The sequence below is a fragment of the Geospiza fortis genome, unplaced genomic scaffold (assembly GCF_000277835.1).
Source record: "Geospiza fortis unplaced genomic scaffold, GeoFor_1.0 scaffold172, whole genome shotgun sequence".
Lineage (NCBI taxonomy): Eukaryota > Metazoa > Chordata > Aves > Passeriformes > Thraupidae > Geospiza > Geospiza fortis.
Window position 1 is genome coordinate 7,530,421 of NW_005054309.1, and position 24,539 is coordinate 7,554,959.

Here is a 24,539-nt window from a genome sequence, read left to right on the forward strand (position 1 = left end):
AGCATTCCAATTATACCCAACCATTTATCTCAGCACAGAGGTGTAGAGGTATAAACATTTTAATATTAAAAAGGTGTTAAAAGTTATTTCAAAGGAAGAATAAATCTTTAGATAAACCTCTGCATGATATGAGCCAGTCTATTGAATTAGGTGAGCCCGTGAGGAGCATTAAGCAGCAAATGCTGTCTCAAAACTCCAACCACTCCCCTTGGGAGGGCTGAGGAGCAGGAGGACCACCCTGACATCCTGCCCTCTCTCCTAGGCTGGCTAACGAATTCCCTCTTACTTGAAGCATGTTTTCACTCTGTTCAGAAGTCAAAATACCACAGAGTGATTGCAGTATTTTGTGGGATTTAAGCATGACGCCATCCACAATTTTTCAGAATTACACAAGCTCACATGTTTCCTGGGGAGGGGAAGAGACTCCAGGACATCATCTATTTTCTGCTTAATAAGATGCCAAACTATATCTACCAAAAGTTCTTATGCTATTCATCAAGGATATCTGAAATACTTTGTGTACTTTTAAGGAGGCTTTTGGTCCAGGTCTCAAGAAAATGGTGACATTATTTGATTTATTGTATTGATCACAGCTGTTATGCCTTACATCAATCTTTTGGGTTTTTTTGGTTTTTTTTCCTTACCTCAGAAAGAGTCCAAGCTTTGCAGAAGATGGAAGGAACAGACTGGTAATCTGGGGTTATTTACACAGAAGAGCAGTAGCTGTTCAAGAGCTCCAAAACCTAACAGCTTTGCAAAACCTCTTCCATTTTTTCCATAAATAGATAGTTAAAATCACATTTATTCTTGAAAACACACCAAAACCCCCAGTTCTTGGTATGCTGCAGGATTTCTGCTGGGAAGATACTGAGGATCAACTGCATATTTTATAGCTACAGTGGCTCCTTCTCTCACTTCCATGGTCTCCTACACCTTCTCACTGTCACACAACAACTTGAGGCATTGGCCAACACCAAGGACTTCTCCCCCTCACACAAACAATCCAAGCTGCATTTATAGGCTCAGCCTGTGTGCAGAGCTTTTGCAGGTGCCCAAACCCCAAATCTACTCCAAATATCAGGGTGTGAAGGTGCACATCCATGGTCACTTGTGCAATTGTGGGTGTACTATCAGTCAAGCGCACGAGGCATGAAGATGTGTATTACCATTTTCATTAAAATTTCTAAATAAACTTCAACCAAGTAGATTTCTCTATGTGGACCAATGCTTTTGCTTTTACATTTAAAAATCGTTATTATTTTGTTAATAAAAGTTTTAATTCTTCAAGAAGCATACCTGTGAGATATAACCAGGAGGCACGTGAATAGGGGGAATGGATCCATTGGGTGACATCATGGGAACCTCTGCTGGTCCTAACAGAAAGAGAGTAATAAGATATCAGTTTTTTCAGTTAAAAAAATAGCATAATGGCTTAGAAAAGGTTAAAAATAGCTTTACTTTTGAAGCCTGCAATAACAAAATGAGCAGCTCCACTAATTTCTGGTATATGGAAAATGCCTTGTGCCATCATTCTGAGAATAAGATCATTGTTCAATGACTTTACCATATATTCTGCTGAAATAATATTTTCATCATAAAACAGCTAGAACATAGACTTTATATTACCCACTGATCAACTTATACAGCATTAAGTAGTAACACAATATGTTCTTTAGCAGCCCACAATTCCTATATTGAACTCTGTTTAAGTTATTCTTGTCAAAGACATAGGAGCAGGGAACAAAGCAGAAACTGTGTAGCCTGGAATTAGGCAGCTCCCAAGGAAAGCGTCCAATTGTAGCAAAAAAAGAGAAAAGTCACATATGTGAAAAACTATCTATCTATTTAAGAATGCACAAAGACCAAATTCATTATCTCAGCTATTCAGACTAACCTTGGAATGTGGTTATACAAGCAAGAAGCTTATGGTTTCCACTCTGAAATCCAGCCCTGAACATGCAAGTTCCATTTTGAGGCACTGAGTACAAGTACAACAAAGCAAGTGCCATAACCACTGTGCTTCTGGAAATGGAGCCTCACAGCTAAAAGAAAGTGTCTAGATAAAATGGAAATAGTTCTCTCAACTGCTGACTGATTCACCCATTAACTCTGGGAACATCACAAGGAGCAGTCAGTAAAACGACCCCCCCAAACATCAAACAGATGTTTGCAATCAGAGTTTACTGCTTGGAAAAGAAAAAAAATTAATTTCATTCCTTCCTTATTGCATATTAAAATCTGACACTGGACTGTTAATTAGCCCATTTGCACCCATGGTCAAACTCTTGAGAGGAGCTCAGCAGGACCCTGCTCCTTGTCACTGCAAACTGAATTTCAGCTTTGACTGACAACACAAAAGGAAACTCCATCACCTTCTCTGATGGAGAAGCCATCCAACATCTCCAAACCATATCACATTCTAGGGAAGGAAGCTGAGCACTAAAACATATGAAGCACTTCAGGCACAGATGGGATGCAATGGCCTGTAGGAGTGACTGCTCCTAAATTTTAGACTCATCTAATGAAACCTCCAACAACAGAGTCACAGTCTGTTGTCTGATATCAGCAAAACCAGTCCACATTAAATTAGCAGTCATTCCCTCTCCATCTGCATTTTTATACTCCTGCTGCTTCTGGTACAATCAGCAGAACTTCCCTCCTCCAAAAATCCAAGTTACACACAGGAATCCATCTGAGTTATTTTTACCCCCTCTTATCTTGGTTTGTTTTCTCTAGCCAGTTATTTACAGTTTAACCAGCCCCTGCAGCTTTTACTAATCACATCTAAGTTTGAAATATGGTAAACCATCATCAAGTGTATAAGGCAAATGGGAACTCTGAAGCTTAAATATTTTGGATCTGGTTTTGCTGGACTTCATACTTTCCTACCCTTAACTATGTGGGGAAATTTACCTACACTACAGGCCCAGTAAGGGGGAAAAAGTTATTACTTGTTATTCAGTTCATATGGATTTCTCTCTTAGCCTATGACCCTCACAACAGTATTTGTCTCCACAGACAGCCAACAATTTTAGTGTCAATGGAAAAAATTCAGCCTGAGCAGTATATGATTATTGGGAAGGAGCTGCCATCTAAATGGCTTTATTTAAATCCATCAAAAATATGAAGTGACAATTGGTTCAGAACAGAAATATTGTTTGAATAAATGTGTTTTCCCAATCAAAAAAAATCTTGTCAAACTTATTTTGAGTTTTTTATTTCTCTCTGAATCCACTTTGCTCTGTACACACTGCCAAGTTTTGTTCCACAGTAAGCTGGACAGTTCATAAAAGGTAAAGGCTGATATTGTGAACATGCAATGATGCTTTTTTCAGGATTTAATCCACACTGGATTATCTCAAGAGCTGTTCAGTTTTTCAGGACAGAACATGCTTGAAAAAATGAATAGTTAACAGTTATGCAACACATTCCTTGTCAGTGATTTCTTAAACTCAAACAAATGCTAAAAAACCTGTTGATATAAATTTTTAAATCCTGACTTCACCATTTAAATAGACAATAATTTAAATATTACATGTAAATGTTGCTCAGTAAAATGAAGCTTTATGCATAACCTGTTTCAGCCCCTCACCAAAACTTCTTATAGATGTATTGGCTAGCTGTTCTCAAAAATAGCTACTCTGACTTGGAAATAAACTTAAAATGGAACAGTTTTGGAGTTTCTACACAGAGAGCAGATATATACAACAAAAAAGCAGCACGGCATGCCTCGTATCTGTCCTTCCAAACCTTGTGCCAACTGCTCATATGGAGTAGTGATCCACTTGCAGGAAGAAATCAAACTCCCACACTGATACTGTTGACTGTAACACTTCCACTCCAATAAAAAAAAAGTAATATTGTGTTTTATCATCAAAACGTGCACCGTGCAAGATGAGTCTTAACCTTGCATATGACCCACAAACTGTTAAAGTCATTTGGGTAACAGGTTTTTCAAAGACTGACAGCCTGGTGATTTGCAGCTAGATTTTGTTTCCACTGCTTTGATTTCAGGGTTAGCCAAATGACTTTAGCACACATTATTGCATTCCTCTCATCAATGGTATCAAAACAACTTCAAGTGGCAGTAAAATAAAGACCCCCACCTCCTCAGCTCAATGAGTCTCAACAATTATTAAAGATTCTTCTTGTTGTCCAACCACTCCCTAATTAACACTAAAATAAGGCCATATCTTGTTTGTCTTGAGTTTTGTTTGGTTGGCTTGGGTTGGTTTTTTTTTAGTATTTTTGATTATTTCAAATAGTTTTGACCTGTTAAAAAGCAGAACTTCAGAGGAGGATGTTCCTCAGCTGCTTATAATCACAGGTTGGATGTAAGCACTTTATACTCTTGGGAATCACAACTTTGCATGTTTTACTTGAAGATTTGTATTGAAACAATACAAAGTTTACTTTAAAGGAAAGTAAAGGAGAAAAGGTCCTTCCATTCTATCAGAGATGCTGCACACTGAAGTGAGCTTGCTGGAGTACTTTTCAAACCTGTTAACAAATGCAGATTGTCTGCTGAGTTCCTCATGAAACGCAGCCAGCAGTGCTTGGCCACCTCTGCTGACAGAGCCAGTGGCCAAATTCCAGCCCGAGCTCCCTTCCCAGGAATACAGCACATCTCTGGCTCCTGCAGGGCTGCCCTGTCCAAAATGCAGGTGCAAGGAAATTATTCCCCCTCCTCTGAAAGAAAAGCAGAAGCCACCAGTGTCCACCTCAGCAGGCAGGGGACAGACCCCACTTGTCCCCAGCACTGCTTTCCCATTTCCAACACATTAATACTTAACAGAATAAAACTCTGAATAAGTAAAAGAAGCAACTCAGTCTCATACAGTGGCAGAACTAATTAACACCTTGACACCCCAGTCTGAGCCTCTCCTCCTCTTCCCAAACACCTGTTCCCTTGTGCTGCTCTGTCACCCCTCTTACGGCATTAAAGTTGATTATTTTAACCATTTCAAATAACCAGCAAGGTTTTGTGAATCTATTGCCTTTAAAAAAAAAAACACCTGCACACCCAGTCTAACAAAGTAACAACAAAAATTCTCTTCCTTCTTGTGTCATGTTTTATTGGGTGATTTTATTGCACATCAAAACAGGGCTCCCTTCCACCTCTGTCTCCCACTTGCCCTGGCAAGAGGATGTTCCTGTCAAGCAGAGACTGACAGTTCTTCTGGTCATTTTTATTCCTTCTGGAATAATGTCACAATGTACTTGAGAAACTTCTGTCCCAAGATTTTCAAGGCTAATTATAGCCTGGGTTGCAACCCGTGACACTTTCAAAATTCTTGTACAAAACCAGTTTTGGAATAAGTAAGCGTTTTTCCTTGTTCCCTAGTGACCTTTAATGCATGCATTAAAGATCACTTTAATCAGTTTTCTTTCCTTAAATTATAGAAGCCAGAATCTGGCATTTCAGTTCCTCCAGCTTCTTTCCTCCAACACTTCTTTCCTATTTCTCTCCTTCCATATAACATTATAGGGCAAAAAAGTAATTTTACCACACCATTATCAAGAGTGCTTAGAGAGCATTGCTCTTCTTTATTATGTCCCTTGTAGGATATTTTTCACATCCAGCTCCAGCACATGGGCATATGTTTTACTCAGAGTTTCTAGTGACTGCTTTGCAATTACCAAACTCTACCAGGCTTTGTTATCAAGTTCCCATTCTGAGAGCAGTCACTGGAAGTTTCCTGAAGTTCAGGAATTTCTCAGCCCTGTTTCCAGCAAACACATGCCAGTTTACCATTTTACACCACAATACCTGCACTAGCAGAGAAACAATATGAAATTTAGGGATTTTGCAATTTGAGTTTGCAAGTTAAGAATCCTTGTACATTTTAATAACAAGAACCTACTGAACTAGCTAAGTGAAAAATTAAATCCAGGGAGGTAAATGTCTTAAATTTTATCAAGCTTAACAGTTAAAATTAACCCATGAAAAATTATTCTGCCCCTTCCTGATCCTCAACAAAACTGGTATCCCATCTTTCACATGTGGCACTTCTCAGGAAGTAAATCTATGGAGCAAAAGGTGTGACAGAATGAAAAGGAGAGATAATTAAGGGCAAATTGGTCTGCTTTGCTAAAACAAATGACCCAGGGCTTGCTGACCTTGGCTGGGACCCAAGGGTTTGCATTTTCACATGGATGAGCAGCTGTTCCGGAACAATTTCCTCAATGAAACAAGCACAAACAGGCTCCCTGTCAGGCACACGTGTCTTCTCCCTCCACTTGGTTATTCTCAAAGCAGCTTACGGACTAAACAAGGTGATGACAAGGAAAAGAAAAAAAAAAAACCAAACAAAACAACCCCGGATCCTTCCATTCATCTTCTTTCCTCTGCAGCAGAGCTGTGGTGAGCATTCTCCCCAGCCTTTTGGCCACAGCCTAGAACTCTCTTAGCACCAGCAAACATGAGCATATCAGAGCATTTGGTGAAAACCTTTAAAACAGGATGCAAAGAGCTTTCACATACCACTATCAGCACAATTTTGAACTGCACTGTCTCCTGGACACGAGCTAATTTGGCCACCAATTTAACTCTGCTCACATACAGTACAAGGCAGAGTGAACTCACAGGTGTCTATTCAAGTTCCTAGGACACAGGGCCTTAAATCTGCTGCTGATCAAGATCTAAATACTTTGTCCTTAGATCAGTGTGAATTTGTAGATTCAAGCGGCTCAGCATTAGAGAGAAAAAGAGTAGCTTTAACAATATTAAGTGCTTGAAGGGTTCAAAGCTTAAAAAAATACCTTTGGAGAAGTCTGAAATGGCAGAAAAAAGTCCCATTCATGCTGCATTCAACTTGCCAATGGCAGGGTAGTGAAAGGTGCTAAATTAATGTTACCTGTGCTTTGATAAATGCTAAGAAATGTGTCCAGCACTTGGGCACCCCCATGGCACCAGCTCATGCCTGAGATAGACTGCAGGCAGAGTTTTATCTTGCTTCTCCCTACAGATTTGTCAATAATTTTAAGATTACCTCACCTACACACCAAGATGTGAATAAAAGGATGCCTATCACATGCCCATTCACATTCTGGCACCTCAACTGCTTATTTTCTATTCAGATCACAGCTTAGTAGTGAAGTGATTCCTTCACCTTTGAAGAGTTCAGAAACATTACCAAAACCCTCAAGTTTAACAGAAATGGCTCCATGAATTTCAAATTATCTTAGATCCCACAACAAATGTAAATGGAACAGCTAAAAGGAAAAGGAAAAATCAGCCTGGGAAATCCTGCAAGTGCATGGCTTAACCACTGAGCACAGTCACATCCGTATGTGCACACACAGCGTTTGACAGTGGAGATTGAAGCACTTTTAATGTAGGTAACACACACTTCTTGAACTCCTTGTGACTTCTATGACCACTTAATGCTTTTTTCTAAATCCCAGGACTACAAATACAACAGCTCTTTACTCACTCTCACAGTCTGTCAAGTTGATTTGCCATAAATATAATTAAAAATAAGATGCCAAACCGATGTATGTTATAAAAAACACATTGGTGTCTCGGAGTTCCAGTGCACAATTGTTACTAAGCCCAAACTGCAAACCCCAAACGCTGGAATGACACGTTCAGCCCTTGGACTCTGCAGCCACAGGCCCGACAGCACCAGCCACACTCCAGTCTGGGTTTGACTGATGCTTTCAACATCAAACGCTTTGAAGACAGACTCACTCAACCCAACATCCAATCAAACTGCTCAGAAATCCGTGCCAAATGCATCCAGCAAACAGCTCCTGGAGCATTTTATGGCTTATTTACACAACAGCACCTTTGCTGTTTACTCTGGAGCCTCCTGGAAGCCCCTGGTCAGTGTTTGCTGCTTGCCCTGCTGCACCTCCAACCTGGAGCTAAACAACAGCACCCCAAGCTTTCATGTCAGAACCACAAGACTCCTCCTCAGCAGCGTGCTGGTTTGCAATGTGTGTCTCCCAGATGTTGGATTCTGGTTTGAGGCACATTGTAGAAATAATGCAGTAACCTGTAAAAACAGGAAATTAACTAGAAGCTATCAGTTGCCCTGAACATTTGCCCTGTCCAAAGCTACCACAGTACTACAGCAGTCACACAGCAGCACCATTCCAGCCAAATTCTGAGAGGAACTCAGGTTAAATGCTCACTTCTGTCCACCACAGAACTATGAATTAGTAACTTTTCAAGCATCAAACGTTTGTTTTTGAAGTGGTTTGAATTTGGAGATACTCATCCTGAGAGCATAAAGAGCTGTCCTGCTCCCCACCTGCCGTCCTGCACGTTGGTTTTAGGGTTCACCACACTTCACTAATTTAACAAGCAGAGAAGAGTCCAGACAAGGCCAGCAGGCTGTTTAGCAGCCTGGCACATCCCCTCCTGGTGCATCCACAGCTTCTCCTCCTGCCATGGGGCTGGAAGGGAAGGAGAAAGCACCTGGGGACAAGGACCCAGTCCCAGAGCATATGGCAACCCTACACAGTGACAAAACATCAGTGACCACATTCTGCAGTGATGACATTTAAATTTACACATTATGAGAAATTAGACAATCTAAAGCTCATTAAAGTCTATCAGAAAGGTTAGACAAGTAAACTTGTTCAGCCACAGAGAATGGAGCTGGACAAGGGGGATTCTTCAGGTCTTGTCTCTTGCTGTTCTTCAGGTGGATTTTGTTTCCTTTTTAAACTAGACCCATATATCTATCACTCTAGAGTTTCAACTTACAGGCAACATTTTGGAGTGGAACATTTTTTGTTGTTGTTGGTTTTTTTTTGAACAGAAATGGAGTATTTTCCTGTCCTAATGTGAACAAACAAGTCAGAGTCTTTTGCTAAAATAAACCATTTCTGATGGTTGGCTCACCAGTCGCTACTGCAAAAACACTTGCAAAGAGGATGTTGCAATACTTCAAGCATTGAAAATAAGCATATTCCCATGGCAATTCACCAGATGGGCTACAGATTGTAAATCATAAATGTCTAGACTGAAACACAAGAGACAAACATCTGTCTAAAATCAGTTGACTTGAATGGCAAATACTGCTAAATAAATTAGGACTACTTTGGAAACAAAGAGAACAACCAACTACTTGAAAACATCTGAAATGAATCCATTAGCACACAAGCCGCAACACAATAACCTGAAACTGGAGAGACAGTCATTTCGTGAGGAATACTAGCCCAAGATGACATCCTGACATCTGAGGCAGGAGCACAAAAGCATTTCTGCGACCCAGCACCGCGTTACCCCACGAGGACTCACGAATCCATCCCCAGAACATCTGGCTGGAGCAGGGCTCTTATTCCCCTCTCTTCACAAGTGAAACTGTGGGACAAACTAATGAAATGCCTGATGCAGGGTCACACAGGAAGTTTGTGGGAACGCAACTGGACACAAACCCAGAATAGGATTTAGGTCATAAAGCAATACTTAAGTCTGACTAAAACTTCAGACTGCAAAAAAATTGTAGGGTATTGCAGAAAAAATACTCTGTTTTGGAAAAAAAGTAAGTCTTCCTCATATCTACCAACTTCTTTTTCCTTTGCATAATCATTTGTTTTATGACAGGAATATGCCAGAATGTCCATGGATAAACAGAGAGAACAGCACTACCAAGAAATGTGGGAGAGAAGAGACTTTGCACAGAAAACTGCAAGCCTAGCCCCTGCAAGAGTCTGCAAGAGAGAAAAGGAGACCACAAAGCTGAACTCAGAAATGGGGAAAACCCATCAAGTAACTACTGCCAAGCCACACAAATGATGGGAGATCTCTGTCAGCATCAGGCTTTGCTTTAGCATTAAAAAAATCTCATTTATGAAGCTTTTACACTGCTAAAGCGATGAATAGCTGAAGGAGGATTAGGACACTCCAGATCAGCTTCCCACCAGACCTATATAACCAGTGGACTAACTTTTAACCAGAACTCAGTTTCAAGGGAAACAGATGTCCTGAAATGAGAATTATTTTACTTCTACACCAGTTATCATCAGCATTTCCATTTGCATACAATATGACACTATTTGCCTGAAAGACAAACAACAAACCATGAAAACGTATCACTAAAAATGCTGGTTTTCCCTTTTCAATTTTGAGACAGCTCTTCAACACATTCTAAATGCTTTTTGGGGAGTGTGTGTGTGTGCATATGTCAGCCTTCAGCCACTTTTATAAAAGGGCATTCACTTGCAGAAAGTTTTGTTCTCTGCAACAGGTTTATACAAATACTGAACACTCAGCTCTGAGCACAACCTCCATCAAAGGCAGCAATAACTATACAAGACCACTTTCCTGCAACAGTAGAAGAAAATGCTCCAATTATTCACAATATAATTATTTCATTCCCATGGCAACAGCAGAAGGACTGTACAATCAGCAACAGACCCAAACGTGGCCAACAATGAAGTTACACAGAACGTTCTCTTCCACCTGCCCCAAACAAGGCAGCAATTAGGTGATGGCTATTCTTCACCTGTCCACCCACAGGGAGAAACATCAGCCAGCCAGTGGAAACTGAACTAAACCAAACCTGCAGCCCTCCCTCCCCACCCAGCACTGCCAGCCATCACCATCGCGGCTGACGAGTTCTGTTTGTGACAGGTTTGGATCCTGAACTTCAGTGAATCATCTGAAAGTCTCTGTTTGAATGTGCTCATCAAAAACACAGCAATTAATATCCACCTGTCACAAACAAGCACTCTCTGTGGTGTGAGGGTGGGGAGGGAATGAGAATCATCAACACTGGTGGCTCTCAGGTACGTGTTGGGGTATTTTGTGAGGCTGTGGTGAACAGCCACCTCCCTGGAGTAAAAGCACATTTCATACATACATAACATATACATATTTTTCCTTCATGCATATATATTCACTACATATTAATATTCTGTGTCCCTCTTTTGAGAGTTTTATTACAGTACTGCACTTACACCAGAATTGAGGAGAAAAAAACACAAGCTAAAATGTAAAGTATAACATTCAGCACAGGGCTTGGAGATGCTGTTGGTGAGCCCAGGGCTTTCCCAGCTGAGGTTTGCTCACCAAAGGCAGAACCATCTCCTCGTTCCTTCACTCATCTCCTTGGCATTGGAACAGACTTACACTTCCTTCCTTTAACACTTTTGCTTCTCCATTCTCCACTCATAACAGAGGAGCCTGCTGTAATTTCCATTCCAACAGCCTTTCCTGAAATCCCTCATTGCCCCATCTCCTCCAAGCCTGCCCTTCCCTAGCCCCAACAAAACCCATTTTCCAAGCTTTTCTCCCAGCTCATGTTCACAGAGCCCCGATTCTTTTGGCTGCTGGTCCCTGAACATCCTGGCCCAAAGGAAGGTGCCCAAATCCCACCTGAGAGCCACCTGAACCCCAGCAAGGCTCAGGGAGCTGGTTAGGCTGACTCTGGCTCCTCCTCACAGCTCTGACCCCAGCAGACTCTTCCTCAGCTCTCCCAGAAAGGCACTAACTCACTTTTTCACATCCTGCTCTCATTTATAAACACTCAAGGTGAGGAGGAAGGCTGTGAGTCACCAGGTTACGCTTGAAGGGCCCTGTCATCCTCCCCTCGTTTTCACTTCATCTCTCATATTTCTAAGCTGAGCCTCTGCACTGAGCACATTAGTTGAGTTGTGTTTAAAACATGCCTCTGGGCTACTGACAGCATTGCATCCTTCAGAAAATAAGCCATAAATTCTTATTTTCCCATGTCCCCAGATAAAAAAAATCCTAGCACACAGCATGATGTAGTGGGAGAGTGAGACTCTGCCCTTTCTAAATAAATTAATTGTCAATGAGAACCAAATATCATGTCATTAACTAAATTATTCTAATTATTCAAATAACACTTCTAACCAGAACAGTTCTAAGACAGTTTTTCCATAGCACATTTGAAACACTCTGAATTTCCAGGTGCAATAAAGGGAGTTTCTCGCTGGCCACAGCAACTGCGAAACTAATTTACTACGCAAAACATCCATCGTGCAGCTTGATAGAGATTAAAAGCCCCCTGTCCTCCAGGGAGTGAGCATTTCAACTGGCCATCACTCTTCGGAGCTTATTAAAAAGTTTTCAAACACTGCTAGTGAAAGGTTTTTCTTTCAGCATTCCCAGCTCTTCAGCAGCTCCATCCCCAAAGAGGAAGAACAGCCGCGCCTTGCCGGGGGCTGCCCCGCTCAGGAGGCTCCATGGGCTCACTTCTGCTGGAATAATCCCATTTCTGGGGCATTTCCCAGGCTGAGGGGGCTGGCAGAGGGATTACCCAACAGCAGAGGAGCCCGCCATGACAACTCCACCCGCAGGGCCTGGAATTTGCAGAGAGGAGAGGGGCTGGGCAGAAGGGATTCAGCCACTTCGCAGCTATTCAAGGAATGCTCTTGATTTCCTCTTAACAACCTCAGGTTGAGAAACTGTCCTCTGAATTATTTGAATTTCTGCTTCAGCTCTATTGTTGGGATCTAACATCTCAGAGTAAAGGAAGTGAAGAGTCCAATGGGAAGGGAGGGGAAGTGGCAGCTAAGAAAACATGGATAATGTGTTATTTAAAAAAAAAAAAAAAAAGCTGTGATTTTCAAAAGGTGGAATTCTGAAATGTATCTTTGGTCGTTGTTGTTTGAACACGCAAACAAGTGTGTGCCCTGACAGAAATGGGGAGCACAGCAGCCTTAATTTAATCTTAGAATCACAGAACGGTTTGGGATGGAAGGGACCTTTAAAGCTCATCCAGTTCCATCCCCTGCCACGGGCAGGGACAATTTCCATTAGACCAAGTTGCTCCAGGTCCCATCCAATCTGGCCTTGAACACTTCCAGGGTTGGGATAAACTGACAGTTTAAAACACAAATCTCACCCACACCTTGTTTCAGTTCATTTATTTTTAAGCAATTTTTAAAAATAAAAGAAAATCCTTCTTCATAGCATTTCTGCACCGGAACAACTGTCTACCTCTGATGTAGGCAGAAACCATAAGTTCTGTTCAAAACCTCTCAAGTTTGAATGGTGTTTCTAAGTCCCCATAACTGTGCAACTTGAGCATTGTACCCACAACCAAAGTGCTTCACTCTCAAAAGAGGGAAGATTCCACAGGTGTGCTCTTCCTTTTCTTTCTCTTTGCTTCCACACAAGCAGTGAACAGCATTTATTTGTTTCTAAACCATTTCAGTGACCAGGCAGCACTGTAGTGATCATGAAGGGACAGGAATACCTGGAGTCAGAGTTGCTGCACATCCAACAGAACCAAACAGGCAGCAAAACAACTCACTGGGTCATACGAGTTTGTGCATTAGTCCTCCCAGCACACAATTAAAAAAAAATAAAATAACAAAAACAATTTGTCCTGGTGACTCAGATTCTCCACGGCTCGAAGTAAGCCCTGTTTCTGTAACACTGCATCATGCTGGCTTCTGATCTATCCTCATGGGGCTCAGGCTCGTGACTCAACTGTTTTCCCCTGAATTTGCTCATGCAGTTGCCCATCAAGAAGTTACTGAAATCTGCATGCATCAGAAGGTTTGGCTAAGAAGAAAATTAGTATCACTGGCTAGAGAAATTAGTATCACTGGAAAACGTAAAAAAGCCAATATAATTTATTTGGAAATGGTATTTCATATCTTTTCTTTGGAAGTTCAGAAATTAACACTGACCATCCTTTCTGGTTAAAGACTGCCTTGTTTACCACAAGCCTTTGTGATGTTAAGATTGCAATGATGTTCAGCAACTGAGTTGGAAAATATCAGAAAAAAGCATTTTGGCGAAACACACCACTGGCTACTTTATTTGCTGGGAGTGCTTAACAGGTTCATTTCATTATGTTAAACTCATGGCAGTTTTACTCAACTTCTGTCTAAGTCTGCTGTGCTTTTATTTCAGACCTAGAAATGGGGTGCTGGCCAAGGAAGATGATGCTTTCAGAAAAAACTACTTCATGCCACAGAGATTTATTTCTCAACAAGCTTCTTGTCTTTATTTGCAGCATCCCTAAAGACCAAATACAGTGATTTTTTTCCAAAGCAAGGAGTTCAAGTTTTGACCAGGAGCTTCTCATCTCCTTTTCTTTCTGCTTCTTTCGGTGCACACTCTCTCCATCATGCTCCTGATGCTGCATTTCCTGTCCAGGTTACCCCAGCCTTGGAAGGCAAATGAGCCTTTGGTTTGTAGGCAACTACATGGTCTATCAGAGAACTTAAGATATTAAATATTTTCTGCTGAATTCCAGACATGAGCTGGCAGAACAGCCTGGCACAACACAATCAGTTACATTTATTTACCCAGAGAAAGCTAGACTCAAAAATTACCCCTGGCACAAAACAGCATTAAAGCACCTGTAAACCCCATCACACATCACCTTGTAAGCTCTGATACTCCCCTTAATAGGAGAGCACAGCAAAGAAGAGAAACTATCAGACAGCAAGAGAAAAAATTAGGAAAATAAATAAATTGTAGTGATGCTCAGCCCTCTGATTACTAAATGACCCTCCCTCAATACCTAAAATTCAATAAGTCATAACAATCCTGAGCCACAGTGAAAAAAAAAGAACAAAAAATTCTCTGAAAAATGTGGTTTGTCACTTCACATTTTGCCCTGCGTCTGAGTTACATTAAATCAATATAGTTTGCATTAGGGAAAATATATTTTCTAAAAACTTTGCTGTGTCAGTGCAATAGAAATATTGTTTCACACCACCTGTTTTAGATATTCCCCTCCTTTCTTTCTCTAATTTCTGTATGTCTGTGCACAGTTAGACACATGCTTGTAATACATAAACTAATTCTGAGAATTACAGTCAAATTTATAGTAAACTTTTATGCCGTCATACAGGTAAAAATTCTGAAAAATTAAGAACGGTGAAATTTAACCCATAAATTTGTGGTCATAGGTAATTTTCATCTATCCCATTCCTAAGTGAAATCCCAGAGAATGCAAAATGCCCCATAATGATTTACTTAGAAAAATGTTTACAGTGACTGGAAGCACAGCAAAATGTTCACTTTTCCAACATTCCTCCAAACCCAAGGATATCACTATGCCAAATCAGTACACAGCAACTTCCAAGCAAGCTGAAATCATTCTCCAAGGAAGCTTTTCCCATAGAAAAAACAAATTTGCCAAAATTAAACTATATTTCATGGAAAACTGCAGTGTCACTCTGATGAGAACTGGGCAGGCTTTTCAAGTGGCAGCCATGGAGTCTCTCCCACTATCCACCAGGAATCCAAAAAGAACTGACAAGCTGAAGATGCTTTCAGGATTTTCCTGCACCTACTGGGGCAAACCTGTGGCCAACTGGGGGTTAGTCTGGGCTGCACTGCCCCACATTCAAGTCTTCTGGTAAAAACACCCATTATGTTTTTGTATGTCAGACAGAGAAACTCCCAGCTTGGCACAGTACGTGGTACCACAGACTTTACAGCTGGCATCACAGCCAGGCAAGGCAGCAGCCACAGCTGGAGCCCACCAGCCTGGTCCTGTGTCTGCTGGTGGTGCAACAGCTCTGGGGATAATTCCTACCCTGGCATGCTCAGGATTCCAGCTTAGCCCATTCTTCCTACAAAGGCCAGGTCCAAATGAGATTCCAGTGAGATGTGGCCATAACTAAACACTTCCTTATAGGTTGCTCTACTTTAGAATTTGGCTTCTGCCTATCAAGACATATATGATAAAAGATAAGGGAACATCTGGTAAAAATTGCTGTTGCAATGGAACTTTGCCTGCTTTAAGATAAATTTCTTACCATCACGCACTCACAGGTATTTTACAACGCAGTAAACCATACTGAATCCATTAGCCAGAGCCATTTACAGGTATTTCATAAAAATGTGCACCACATCCGGATACTTTATCAGCATCTCGTAGTACAGCAAACTACACAAACCTCAGAGAGTGAATAACTTCCACATGCAATTTATAATATACTGTGAAGAGCTTATAAACACTCCTAAGTGGTTGGGGTTTTTTTCCCCTTTATGTTTTCTCGCTATAAATGATTGACTATAGTTTGTGTCAATACTGCCTGGAAAATGAGCTGTCACTATAGAAACAGTGACAGCAGTGAAGTCCTTCCTCCCTCTCCTGCACACAAAAGTCCCAGAACACACACATTCTTGTTATTTCTTAGATCATGTGTGCACACTGTCAAGTCCCGAGCAAAACTCAGGATTTTTCTCTTGGTTTTAAAGTGCATTTTTTTATTTCCAGTCTTCACAACAGCTTTTCCTTCCATGTAAAAAGTTCCCCCCACTTTGGAATTGCAAAATTGCTTGTGAAGCATTCTGAAAACAAAAATAGATGAGCACTGCACTTAAAGGAATTATAATCCATGTTTATTTAAGTTAGATACAAATATAGTTCAGGAATGGGAGAATGCTGCTTGGGGGAGGGAAGGGAGCAAGGGAGAAATTTTGCTTATGCTGCAAAGAGCCTCAAGTTACTTCACTACGTATTACAATTTTCAGATCAATTCACCAAAATCATATCGAGTTATCTACAACCAAATATAACAAGCACAGAATAAAGCTTGTGTAAAATCCTTTGACTCAAAATAAGCTCACACAGGTAATGGATCAATTAATGCACACGCTGCTCTGGAATCAGGCCTTACTATGGTAATTTTCCAAAACACAAGTATGTTTACAAACTACAGCTGAAGGCTTAGAAGATGACAAGAATTATTTTACAAGCTCTATATTAGTCTCCTAGAAAAGAGCTGGGATGAACTTGCTAGTGACAGCAAACATTTTTTCAAAATAAACAGAGTGGTATGCTAAAAATGTGCATTTACAATTTTTTTCCCCCTCCAAGAAATAGCAGATACAGCAACATTTTAATGCGAAGAAAAGTTTAAATCTAAAAATATAGCAACAAATGGTAAAAATCCCATCCCTTCTTCTTAACTTCCTTCCCTTTCTGAACCCCTGCATTAAGGCAATGCTCTCATACGGTCACTAAAGGTTTTTTTTGACATCGCAGAAGGCTGAAAGGAATATTTCTCTCTCTCCCTCTCTCGCATTCAGAGCGCCTGAGCACAAGAGGAGCTATTCAAGCCGTGATGGAGTGCCTCACAGAGACTGCAATATGTTCCCAGTTGGCAGGCAGGGATCTGTTTGGACAGTGAGCCCAGCCATCCCCTGGGCAAACAGCAGCATTCCTGGGACGCGGCGCGCGGAGCACTGCGGGCCCTTGTCAGGGCTCCCGCAGCCCATCAGCTCCTGGCCAGAACAAACACCCCTTTGTGCCCTGCTCACAGCTCAACGGGCTCCACAAGAAAAAAGCTGTCTCCCTCCACTCAGAGTTAGGTTGGGATCCAAAAAAATATTCCAAAGCTGGAAAATGGGGAGGAAGCGCGCTTAAATGGAATTCCGCGGTATCTTTAGGAGCTCAAACTTCTGGACAATATTAAAAATCTGCCTTTGGATAATTATCTGGCTCCTAATGCTATGGCTGTTTGAGTGTTTTTAAAGGAACTAATCACAATCACCAAGTGACAAACAGGCTGCAGTCAGCAGTGGGTATTAAAATTGACATATACCCTCGGCCAAGGAACAGCAAACTGCAGCTTTTACCCAGCGTCAGCAGCCAGCAGTGGGAGCCTTCCCCAGAAACGCAGGGAGAGATTCTGCCTCTCCTGAGCACATCTGCCTCTCAGGTGGGCACAGAGATGCTCACACACCCTCACCAGCCTCCTGCCACCCATTCTGGCAGGGGTGAGGGCAGGGAATTGCAGGTTCATGTCTGCACCCCCTCCCGCCTCGCTGCATCCCTGCAAGAACGAGCCAGGGCTTCATCCCCATCTGTGGTTGTAACATCAGCTCCTGCTACAGGAAGCTGAGAATGCTCTGTAAAACAGACTCTGACACACAGCACCAGGCCTCCAAGCAATCAATGAAAGTAATTAGCTTTTCTCTGCCCGACGTGCGCTCCATCTTAACTATTGCTATTTTGAACTTGCGGAATTCATTAACTCAGCCCTAACGGAGAGACCCGCAACTTCTACATCCTTAATCAAATGTCCTGCTCCAAATAGATTCATGGAGTGGCAGATTCTGAGAAAAAGCCCTCAAAACTACAAAAATCCACGAGAACAGCCCTGCTTGAACACACTAATGCTACAAAGGGGCAAAGTCCTTGCACCAGCATGATCCCACCTCGTCTTCTGAACTTGATGCTTGACCCCATTTCAGTCAGCAGCTGGGCTAGAGGTGGGTTTTTTGGTTTGCCTGTTGTTGGCATTTCAGGAGGGGAGAAGCACAGAGTGAAAGCAGGAACAGTTTTCTACTCTGATACACCCCAGTTCGAGAATAACCTTTCCATGAGCTCCCTGCCACGCTCAATGAAGAGGGGTAAATTCCTCCTCTGAAGCTTCACAAGGCGTTGTGCAAAGGAGGAGCAGGAGGAAAAGGGTAAGTGGGAGCCCTGAAACTCATGGGATGTTTTTTTCATCTGCCTCCCAGCTTCCAAGGCTGCCTGCTGGCAACATCACTCAGGTCTCTCAGGTACTGCCCTGCAGCCCTCAGCAGAGCTCCATAAACGTTAGGAGAGCTTGTACAGATGGAAAAAGTCTGTATTTACACAGCAATAATACACCACTCACCATAAGCCTAAACATGAATCCCTACCAAAGGGCTTTCCCTAAATGAAGGGGATGGGGGTCTCTTTAAACATTAAGTGCAACAAAATTATAGCATGGAAACTCTGGGACATTATTCAAATCATCCACATGAATAAAACATCCCACTTTTGCCAAGTTTTGTTCAAGCTGACTTCAGCTTTCTGCTTAAACAAACCTCAGGCAATACTGACATCATTTGTAGCAAAGGCAGCATTTTATTTAAGCTTGAAATCTGAGGGTGTTGGGTAGATTACCAAATAAAGAGTTGATTTTTCATCTAAAGAATCTCAAATGACCTGACTTCAAAGGCTGGATTTAGACTTACTAAGCCAATGGAAAACAAACATCTTTAATCTCCACACTGACATTAAACTCAAACAGAAAATAACTCTGGGAAAAGCCCTTTATCATCAGGCTACTACACAGAAATAGGGGAAAGGTGGGGGGAAAAAACCCTGAGATTATTCTACATTAATAGCCTGCCTCACAGACAAGGTTACCTAGTTCCTTCTCTTTCTGTTATATTTTTTCCAGCCCATTTTACTCCCCTCTTCTCCAAATGTTAAATTAGGCCAGACACTGAGCCTCTATTAACACTCCTGAACACTGAGAATTTACTCCAGGGCAAATCCAGCCATTTAGACACATATGCAAACACCTAAATTATCCATTCCCTGCATTTAGATGCTCCTGCACTTCAGCTAAGAAGTAAGTTGCACATGAAGGAAGACAGATCTGAGCACCAAGTGACCATTTTTTGGCCATGGAGATCCTAAGGTATTAGACCTGAAGCCTTATTTCAGTACAGGACTCAACTCTGCCTGTTCCTCATCTTTGAGGACTAGAAACCATGTGCCTGGCTAAAAAAAAGGCACACTAAAGTCTTCTTTCCCATCTCAAAAACAATTGTTTCCAAAAACTGCTCAGAAATCCAAAATATACAATACTCCCAAAAGAAGAGGCAGGGTAGGGAAGGAAACCATCTCCTTTGCCACAGGATCACAGCCACCAAATGATGTGTGGCCCAGGCACCCAGAGGTGACAGTCTGCCACTGAGATGAAACAGGCTCTGGGTTTGAAGGCAGGTTTAACAATGAACAATGGAAAACAATATTCAAAGAAGACACCACAGCTTGTTTGAAAATGAGGAGATGAAATCTGTTTGGGGGAATTCCAACACAGAACCCAGGGCAGAACCCATCCATCCTTTATTCAGGCACGAGAATGTACGTGATCTGCTGAGAGCTGCTGCAAGCCTCACCACTCAGACTTACAACAGCATATCCACAAGTAATAACATGCCATCACATTGCTTTTTTAAACAACAGCATTGCCTTTCTTTTGAAAAGGAATATCAAGTTTCATGCTGAATAAATTGAGGGAGCCTCATTATTTTTAGCACGCTAAGTGAGCCTGTCAATCACTTACATAAATACATACAATTAGTTTGATCCAGCAAGATCCTGAACACATGTAATTCCCAGACTTTAGAAACCTGACCGACCCACAAAGGCACACACAGTGTCTCACAAGTATGGAATTACATGGACTGTGTGTAGCTTAAAAATACAGAGTGGTAGAAACACTGCACTAGATGGAGAAGTCCATGTGCTCCCTTTGCACAGAGGCACTGAAGCATCCATCCAAGTTTTTTTGGATTAATTTTATCATTCCAGTGTTGTCAGGTGACACATGGGGCTGAACTCCACCTCATCTTTGAGGTGCAAATGATAAATTAACTTCATTTGGTTAAAAGAACAGCACTCTTGAAAAGCACATGATCTTTGGTGAAGTTTTGGAAACTTTCCCCCAGTTCACTTGCCAGTTTTAACAACACAGAATCCCAGTCTCCATGGGGCAGAACAACACAGAGAACCCATCAGTTCCCAAATGCAACTGGCACTGGGCAGATGCCCCAGCAGAACACAGCAGGAGCTTCTGCCAGGTCATTACACCTTAATTTCATCTGTAGCCTTGCTGACTATTCTGGGGAGGTGTCTAAATCTGACCTGCCAAATTAAAAGTCTGAGAACACAAAATGCATAATGCTGTTAAGTGGAAAGCATTTTAACAATATTCTTGAATGGAATTGTTGAATATTTATGGACAGAAGCAGATCACTGTAACTGGAATGGAAAACCACCCACATTCCAACCCCCACCTTCAAAACATCAAGCTGGGAATCTGTGATGCATAACTTCAGAAAGGTCTTCAAGGAAATACAGCCTGGGTTTCACTACCAATTCTGCTTTTGTCCAGATGGAGAAAACAGCTTTTGTTACTAAAGGAAAACCCATTACTATTGACAATATGGAGTAGGTGGAGCCAGACTCTTTTCCAAAGTGCACAGCACTATGATGAGAGGCAACAGACAAACTCAAACACATGAAATTCCAATTGCATACAATGAGGACTTTTTTTTTTAATTCACTCTCCATTAGTGTGATCAAAGGATGGGTTTCCCAAAGAGCCTGTGGAATCCCCATCCTTGGAGATGTTCAAGACTCAGCTGGAGAAGTCCCTGAGCACCTGCTCTGTTTGGCTTTGGGGATGGCCTTTGGAGATCCACCTAACCTAAATAATTCTATGATTTAATTTTGCAGGAAAAAGCTTTAATGCTGCACATAAGCCTGGAGAGTTCTGCCTATAAAGGCTTCTTAAAAAATACAAGAAATTAAAAAACAAAGACATGCAAACAGCATGAAATATACCATAATAATGAGGAACGTTTAGGCAGTACAAGGTTCCTACTCATGTCTGTTAAGTGAGTTACAGTCTGTTAATTACTCCATGGCAGCCAGTTTCTTATGAACCCACCAGGCATGAAAAGAATGTGAGGAATATCAGGTAGAAAACACCTGGAAATTTCTTCCGCCGCAATTTGTTTCAACACTTACTAATACTGCGTGAATTATTTATTAAAAAAGACAGGAATGCACCAGAGTACCAAGGAAAGTCTACGAATCTTTGAGACATTTCATTTTTGTAACTTTAATCCTGCTGCCTTTTCAGTTTTCCTCTGATGTAGGGTAAACAGCGTGGGCAAAGCAACTTTCCTCTTGAAAGCATTGCCTCTAAATACTCCTGCCATTAGCAAGAGCTCCTAAACCTGGCAGGTCACTTTTGATATGATCAAACAGCACACAGTTATTTAATGAAGTCCACTGGATAAAAATTACCCAGCCTGCATTCTTCTTTGAACAGTGAAATTGTTTTTGCCTTTTTTTGATTTCAAGGCTGCCAGTAAGAAAGCCTATTAAGAAAGATCTTTTTAAGCTCTCAAAAGTATAGCTGGATACTTTGTACCAGCGCTACTCATGATCAGCATTAAAACCATTATAATCAGATAATTTCAGGGCTTTAGGGAACCATGCTCTACCATCTGGGGACTGACCACGCTGCAGTAAATCAGGCACAACTCTATAAATGTTGAAGGAATTTGTACTATAAAATCATCAAAACTAATCTTACAGGCCATGTACCAATTTCAGTAACAAATAGGGTCCAAATGATAAAAAAGCTCTTAACAAGTAACAGCTGATAGCCAGGCAGTTTGCAGGTGGCAGGAGAACACCACCAGGAGTGGAATCCATGTGGTACAGGCTGAAAACCTCCATCCAGAAGCCCTGTCACACAAATATTTCTCGTTCCCCAGAAATACTTCACTGGTTATTAGGGTCCTCAACAACTGGATCAACCAAAAAAGTCTGAACTACAACATGAATGTGGTACATAAATGCTATGTACTACAATATAAATGAGATTTCATATTATGGGATAGAGACCAGACTAAGAAGACCCAGAGGGTTTAAGAGTTTGTATTAAATATGTGAAAAATCAACCACCTTGAGACTGATCCCAGTAACATTTGTTCAATTACTCCTGTATATAAAGATGCATTTTTCTATACCCAAGTTTCTTAATGCTTGGAAATATTTCCAACACACGCAATGCAAGCTCATCCTGGTGGCCTAATGCATAAATAACCCTCAACTTAAACTTCTCAAAATTTACTTCCATGATAATTCTGTAAGGACTCAACTTCAGGAGGAGAGGTGCTCTAAGTGATCACAGGATTTAAAAAACAAAAAAAATCTCCTCCAGGCTTGGAAAGTGTTCTGACTGCACTGAGGCATCTTCTTCTCCAAAGGAAATGTTCCCACCCCGGAGGTACAAGGTTCCCTGCACACACAGGCTGCACCAGAAGAGTCATCCCCTCCGTCTGACATGTTTACTGGATCAGTGGTTACTAAATAAACCAGGCATTCAGACTTCCAGTCACCCCAACAAACCAACCCCCTTCTCAAGTGTCACGAGACAAGCGCAGCTCAAACAAATTTGGAAATGAGTCTTTGATCAGCAGTTTCTCCAAGTTCAAGGTTCTCTTCCTTTGTGCCTCCAAACCAGGCACAAGATGAAGATTTTCAGTTTCGTTAAGCACAAGTTCCATCAGAGTGCTGTTTTAAAAGGTCACATTATTTCTTTTAATCATAAAATGTGTGAAGTTACCAATAGTTGTCTGTCCTGGGTTTGCACTAACCTGCGATATCCATGTGCATCCCCATTCCAGCTGGGAGAGCCCCATAAAGGACGGTTACTTTGGCTCAGCAAGAATACTTGACACATGTCAAACACATTCAATTTTTAATTACAAACCCCTTCTGTTAGGTTTCCTTTTTCCTGAGACATGGGACAGAGTGAGTGATTTGCAAAAGTCCTGCACATGCAGCAGCAGGGGGATTTCCAAAGCAACCTGGTAAAAGCACGACACAGGAGGACAGGCAAATCCCAGAGATGGAAGAGTCACCTCTGTGCCAAAGCTGCCTGCAAAAGGCCCAAAATCCTCCGGGTGCTGTTTTATGGCATCTTTGTGGGATGTCTCCATTCTGCCACAAGCCCCCAGGAAGGCATCTTTGGAGGGGGAGAAATACAAACAATAAAATCAGCCAAGGAGCTGCCTATAAAAAGTAGTTAGAACAGATGATGCTTTTTTTCAAACATTAAAAAACACCCCCCCCAAAAAAAAGCCGAAACAAAAAAATTACCAAAAAAACCCACCAAAAAACAAATAGAACAAAACAAAAAACCCCTACCCAGCTGAATTTTCAGCCCTCTCCTCCTCAGCAGTACTCTTCCTGCAAGTGGAACCAAAGACTACATAAGTGTCTTTTAATATGGGAAAATAATTTAAAGCTGAATTAGTCTCCCTAAATTCTATTTATATTAAATCCCTTTTACTTCATAAAAATGGAAATAAGTATGCAAACACCTTTTGAAGGCGCCCACTTGCTTCTGCATATACCCACCAAGGAGATAATTGTCTACCTATTTTTATAAAAGAACAAAAGGTTTTTCCTCTGGTAAATAAATAATTTATTTAAAAATTAATCTTGTTTATTAATTGTTGCCTTTTGAATGAGCAAAGCTTTTAGTTGTGTCAAAGCTATTAACAGTGGCAGTTGTACATTAAGCAAATTAAATATTCAGCAGCCTCACTTCAGTGCCCTTTTGTAATTGCAGATTGGTTACCAAACACCTCATCTCTTTGGTAAATAAAGGGTATTTCTGCATTTATTTTAAAAGCTGATTTCAGAATTCAGTAGAGATTTTATGCAAATTATTATGACCAATATGTAAATATCCAAGGAATTTTTGCTTTTACAGAAAATCACGGCAAGAGTGCTTTTCCTAGGACTGTCCCCACTCCATGTTTAGAATTCCTTGGATGCTTGAGCACTATCATTTCAGCATCAGGACAAAAGTAATTGCAGGAATAATGATATGTGGCTGTGTAGATAAAACATTATGAAATAAGGATGGTCTGAAAGGTTTTGAAATCAAGAGATTCCATTTCACAGCAAAAATAACAGAGCACATGAAGTGGAAAGCTCTGCTCTATTAATAAAAGCTTGAACATGCACTAATTCTCACAATTGTTATTAACTGGGGGAAGACTC

The 24,539-nt window shown here is 41.3% G+C and overlaps 1 protein-coding gene across 1 annotated transcript in view; it reads right to left on the bottom strand.

Moving 5' to 3' along the window:
• The window catches only part of FNDC3B (fibronectin type III domain containing 3B), a 146,944-nt gene that overhangs the window by 91,104 nt on the left and 31,301 nt on the right, over positions 1–24,539 (bottom strand). Inside the window, exon 3 of the mRNA XM_005419033.2 lies at positions 1,297–1,373. Within this exon, the coding sequence (XP_005419090.1) occupies positions 1,297–1,373 (77 nt within the window). The remainder of the gene's footprint in view (positions 1–1,296; positions 1,374–24,539) is intronic.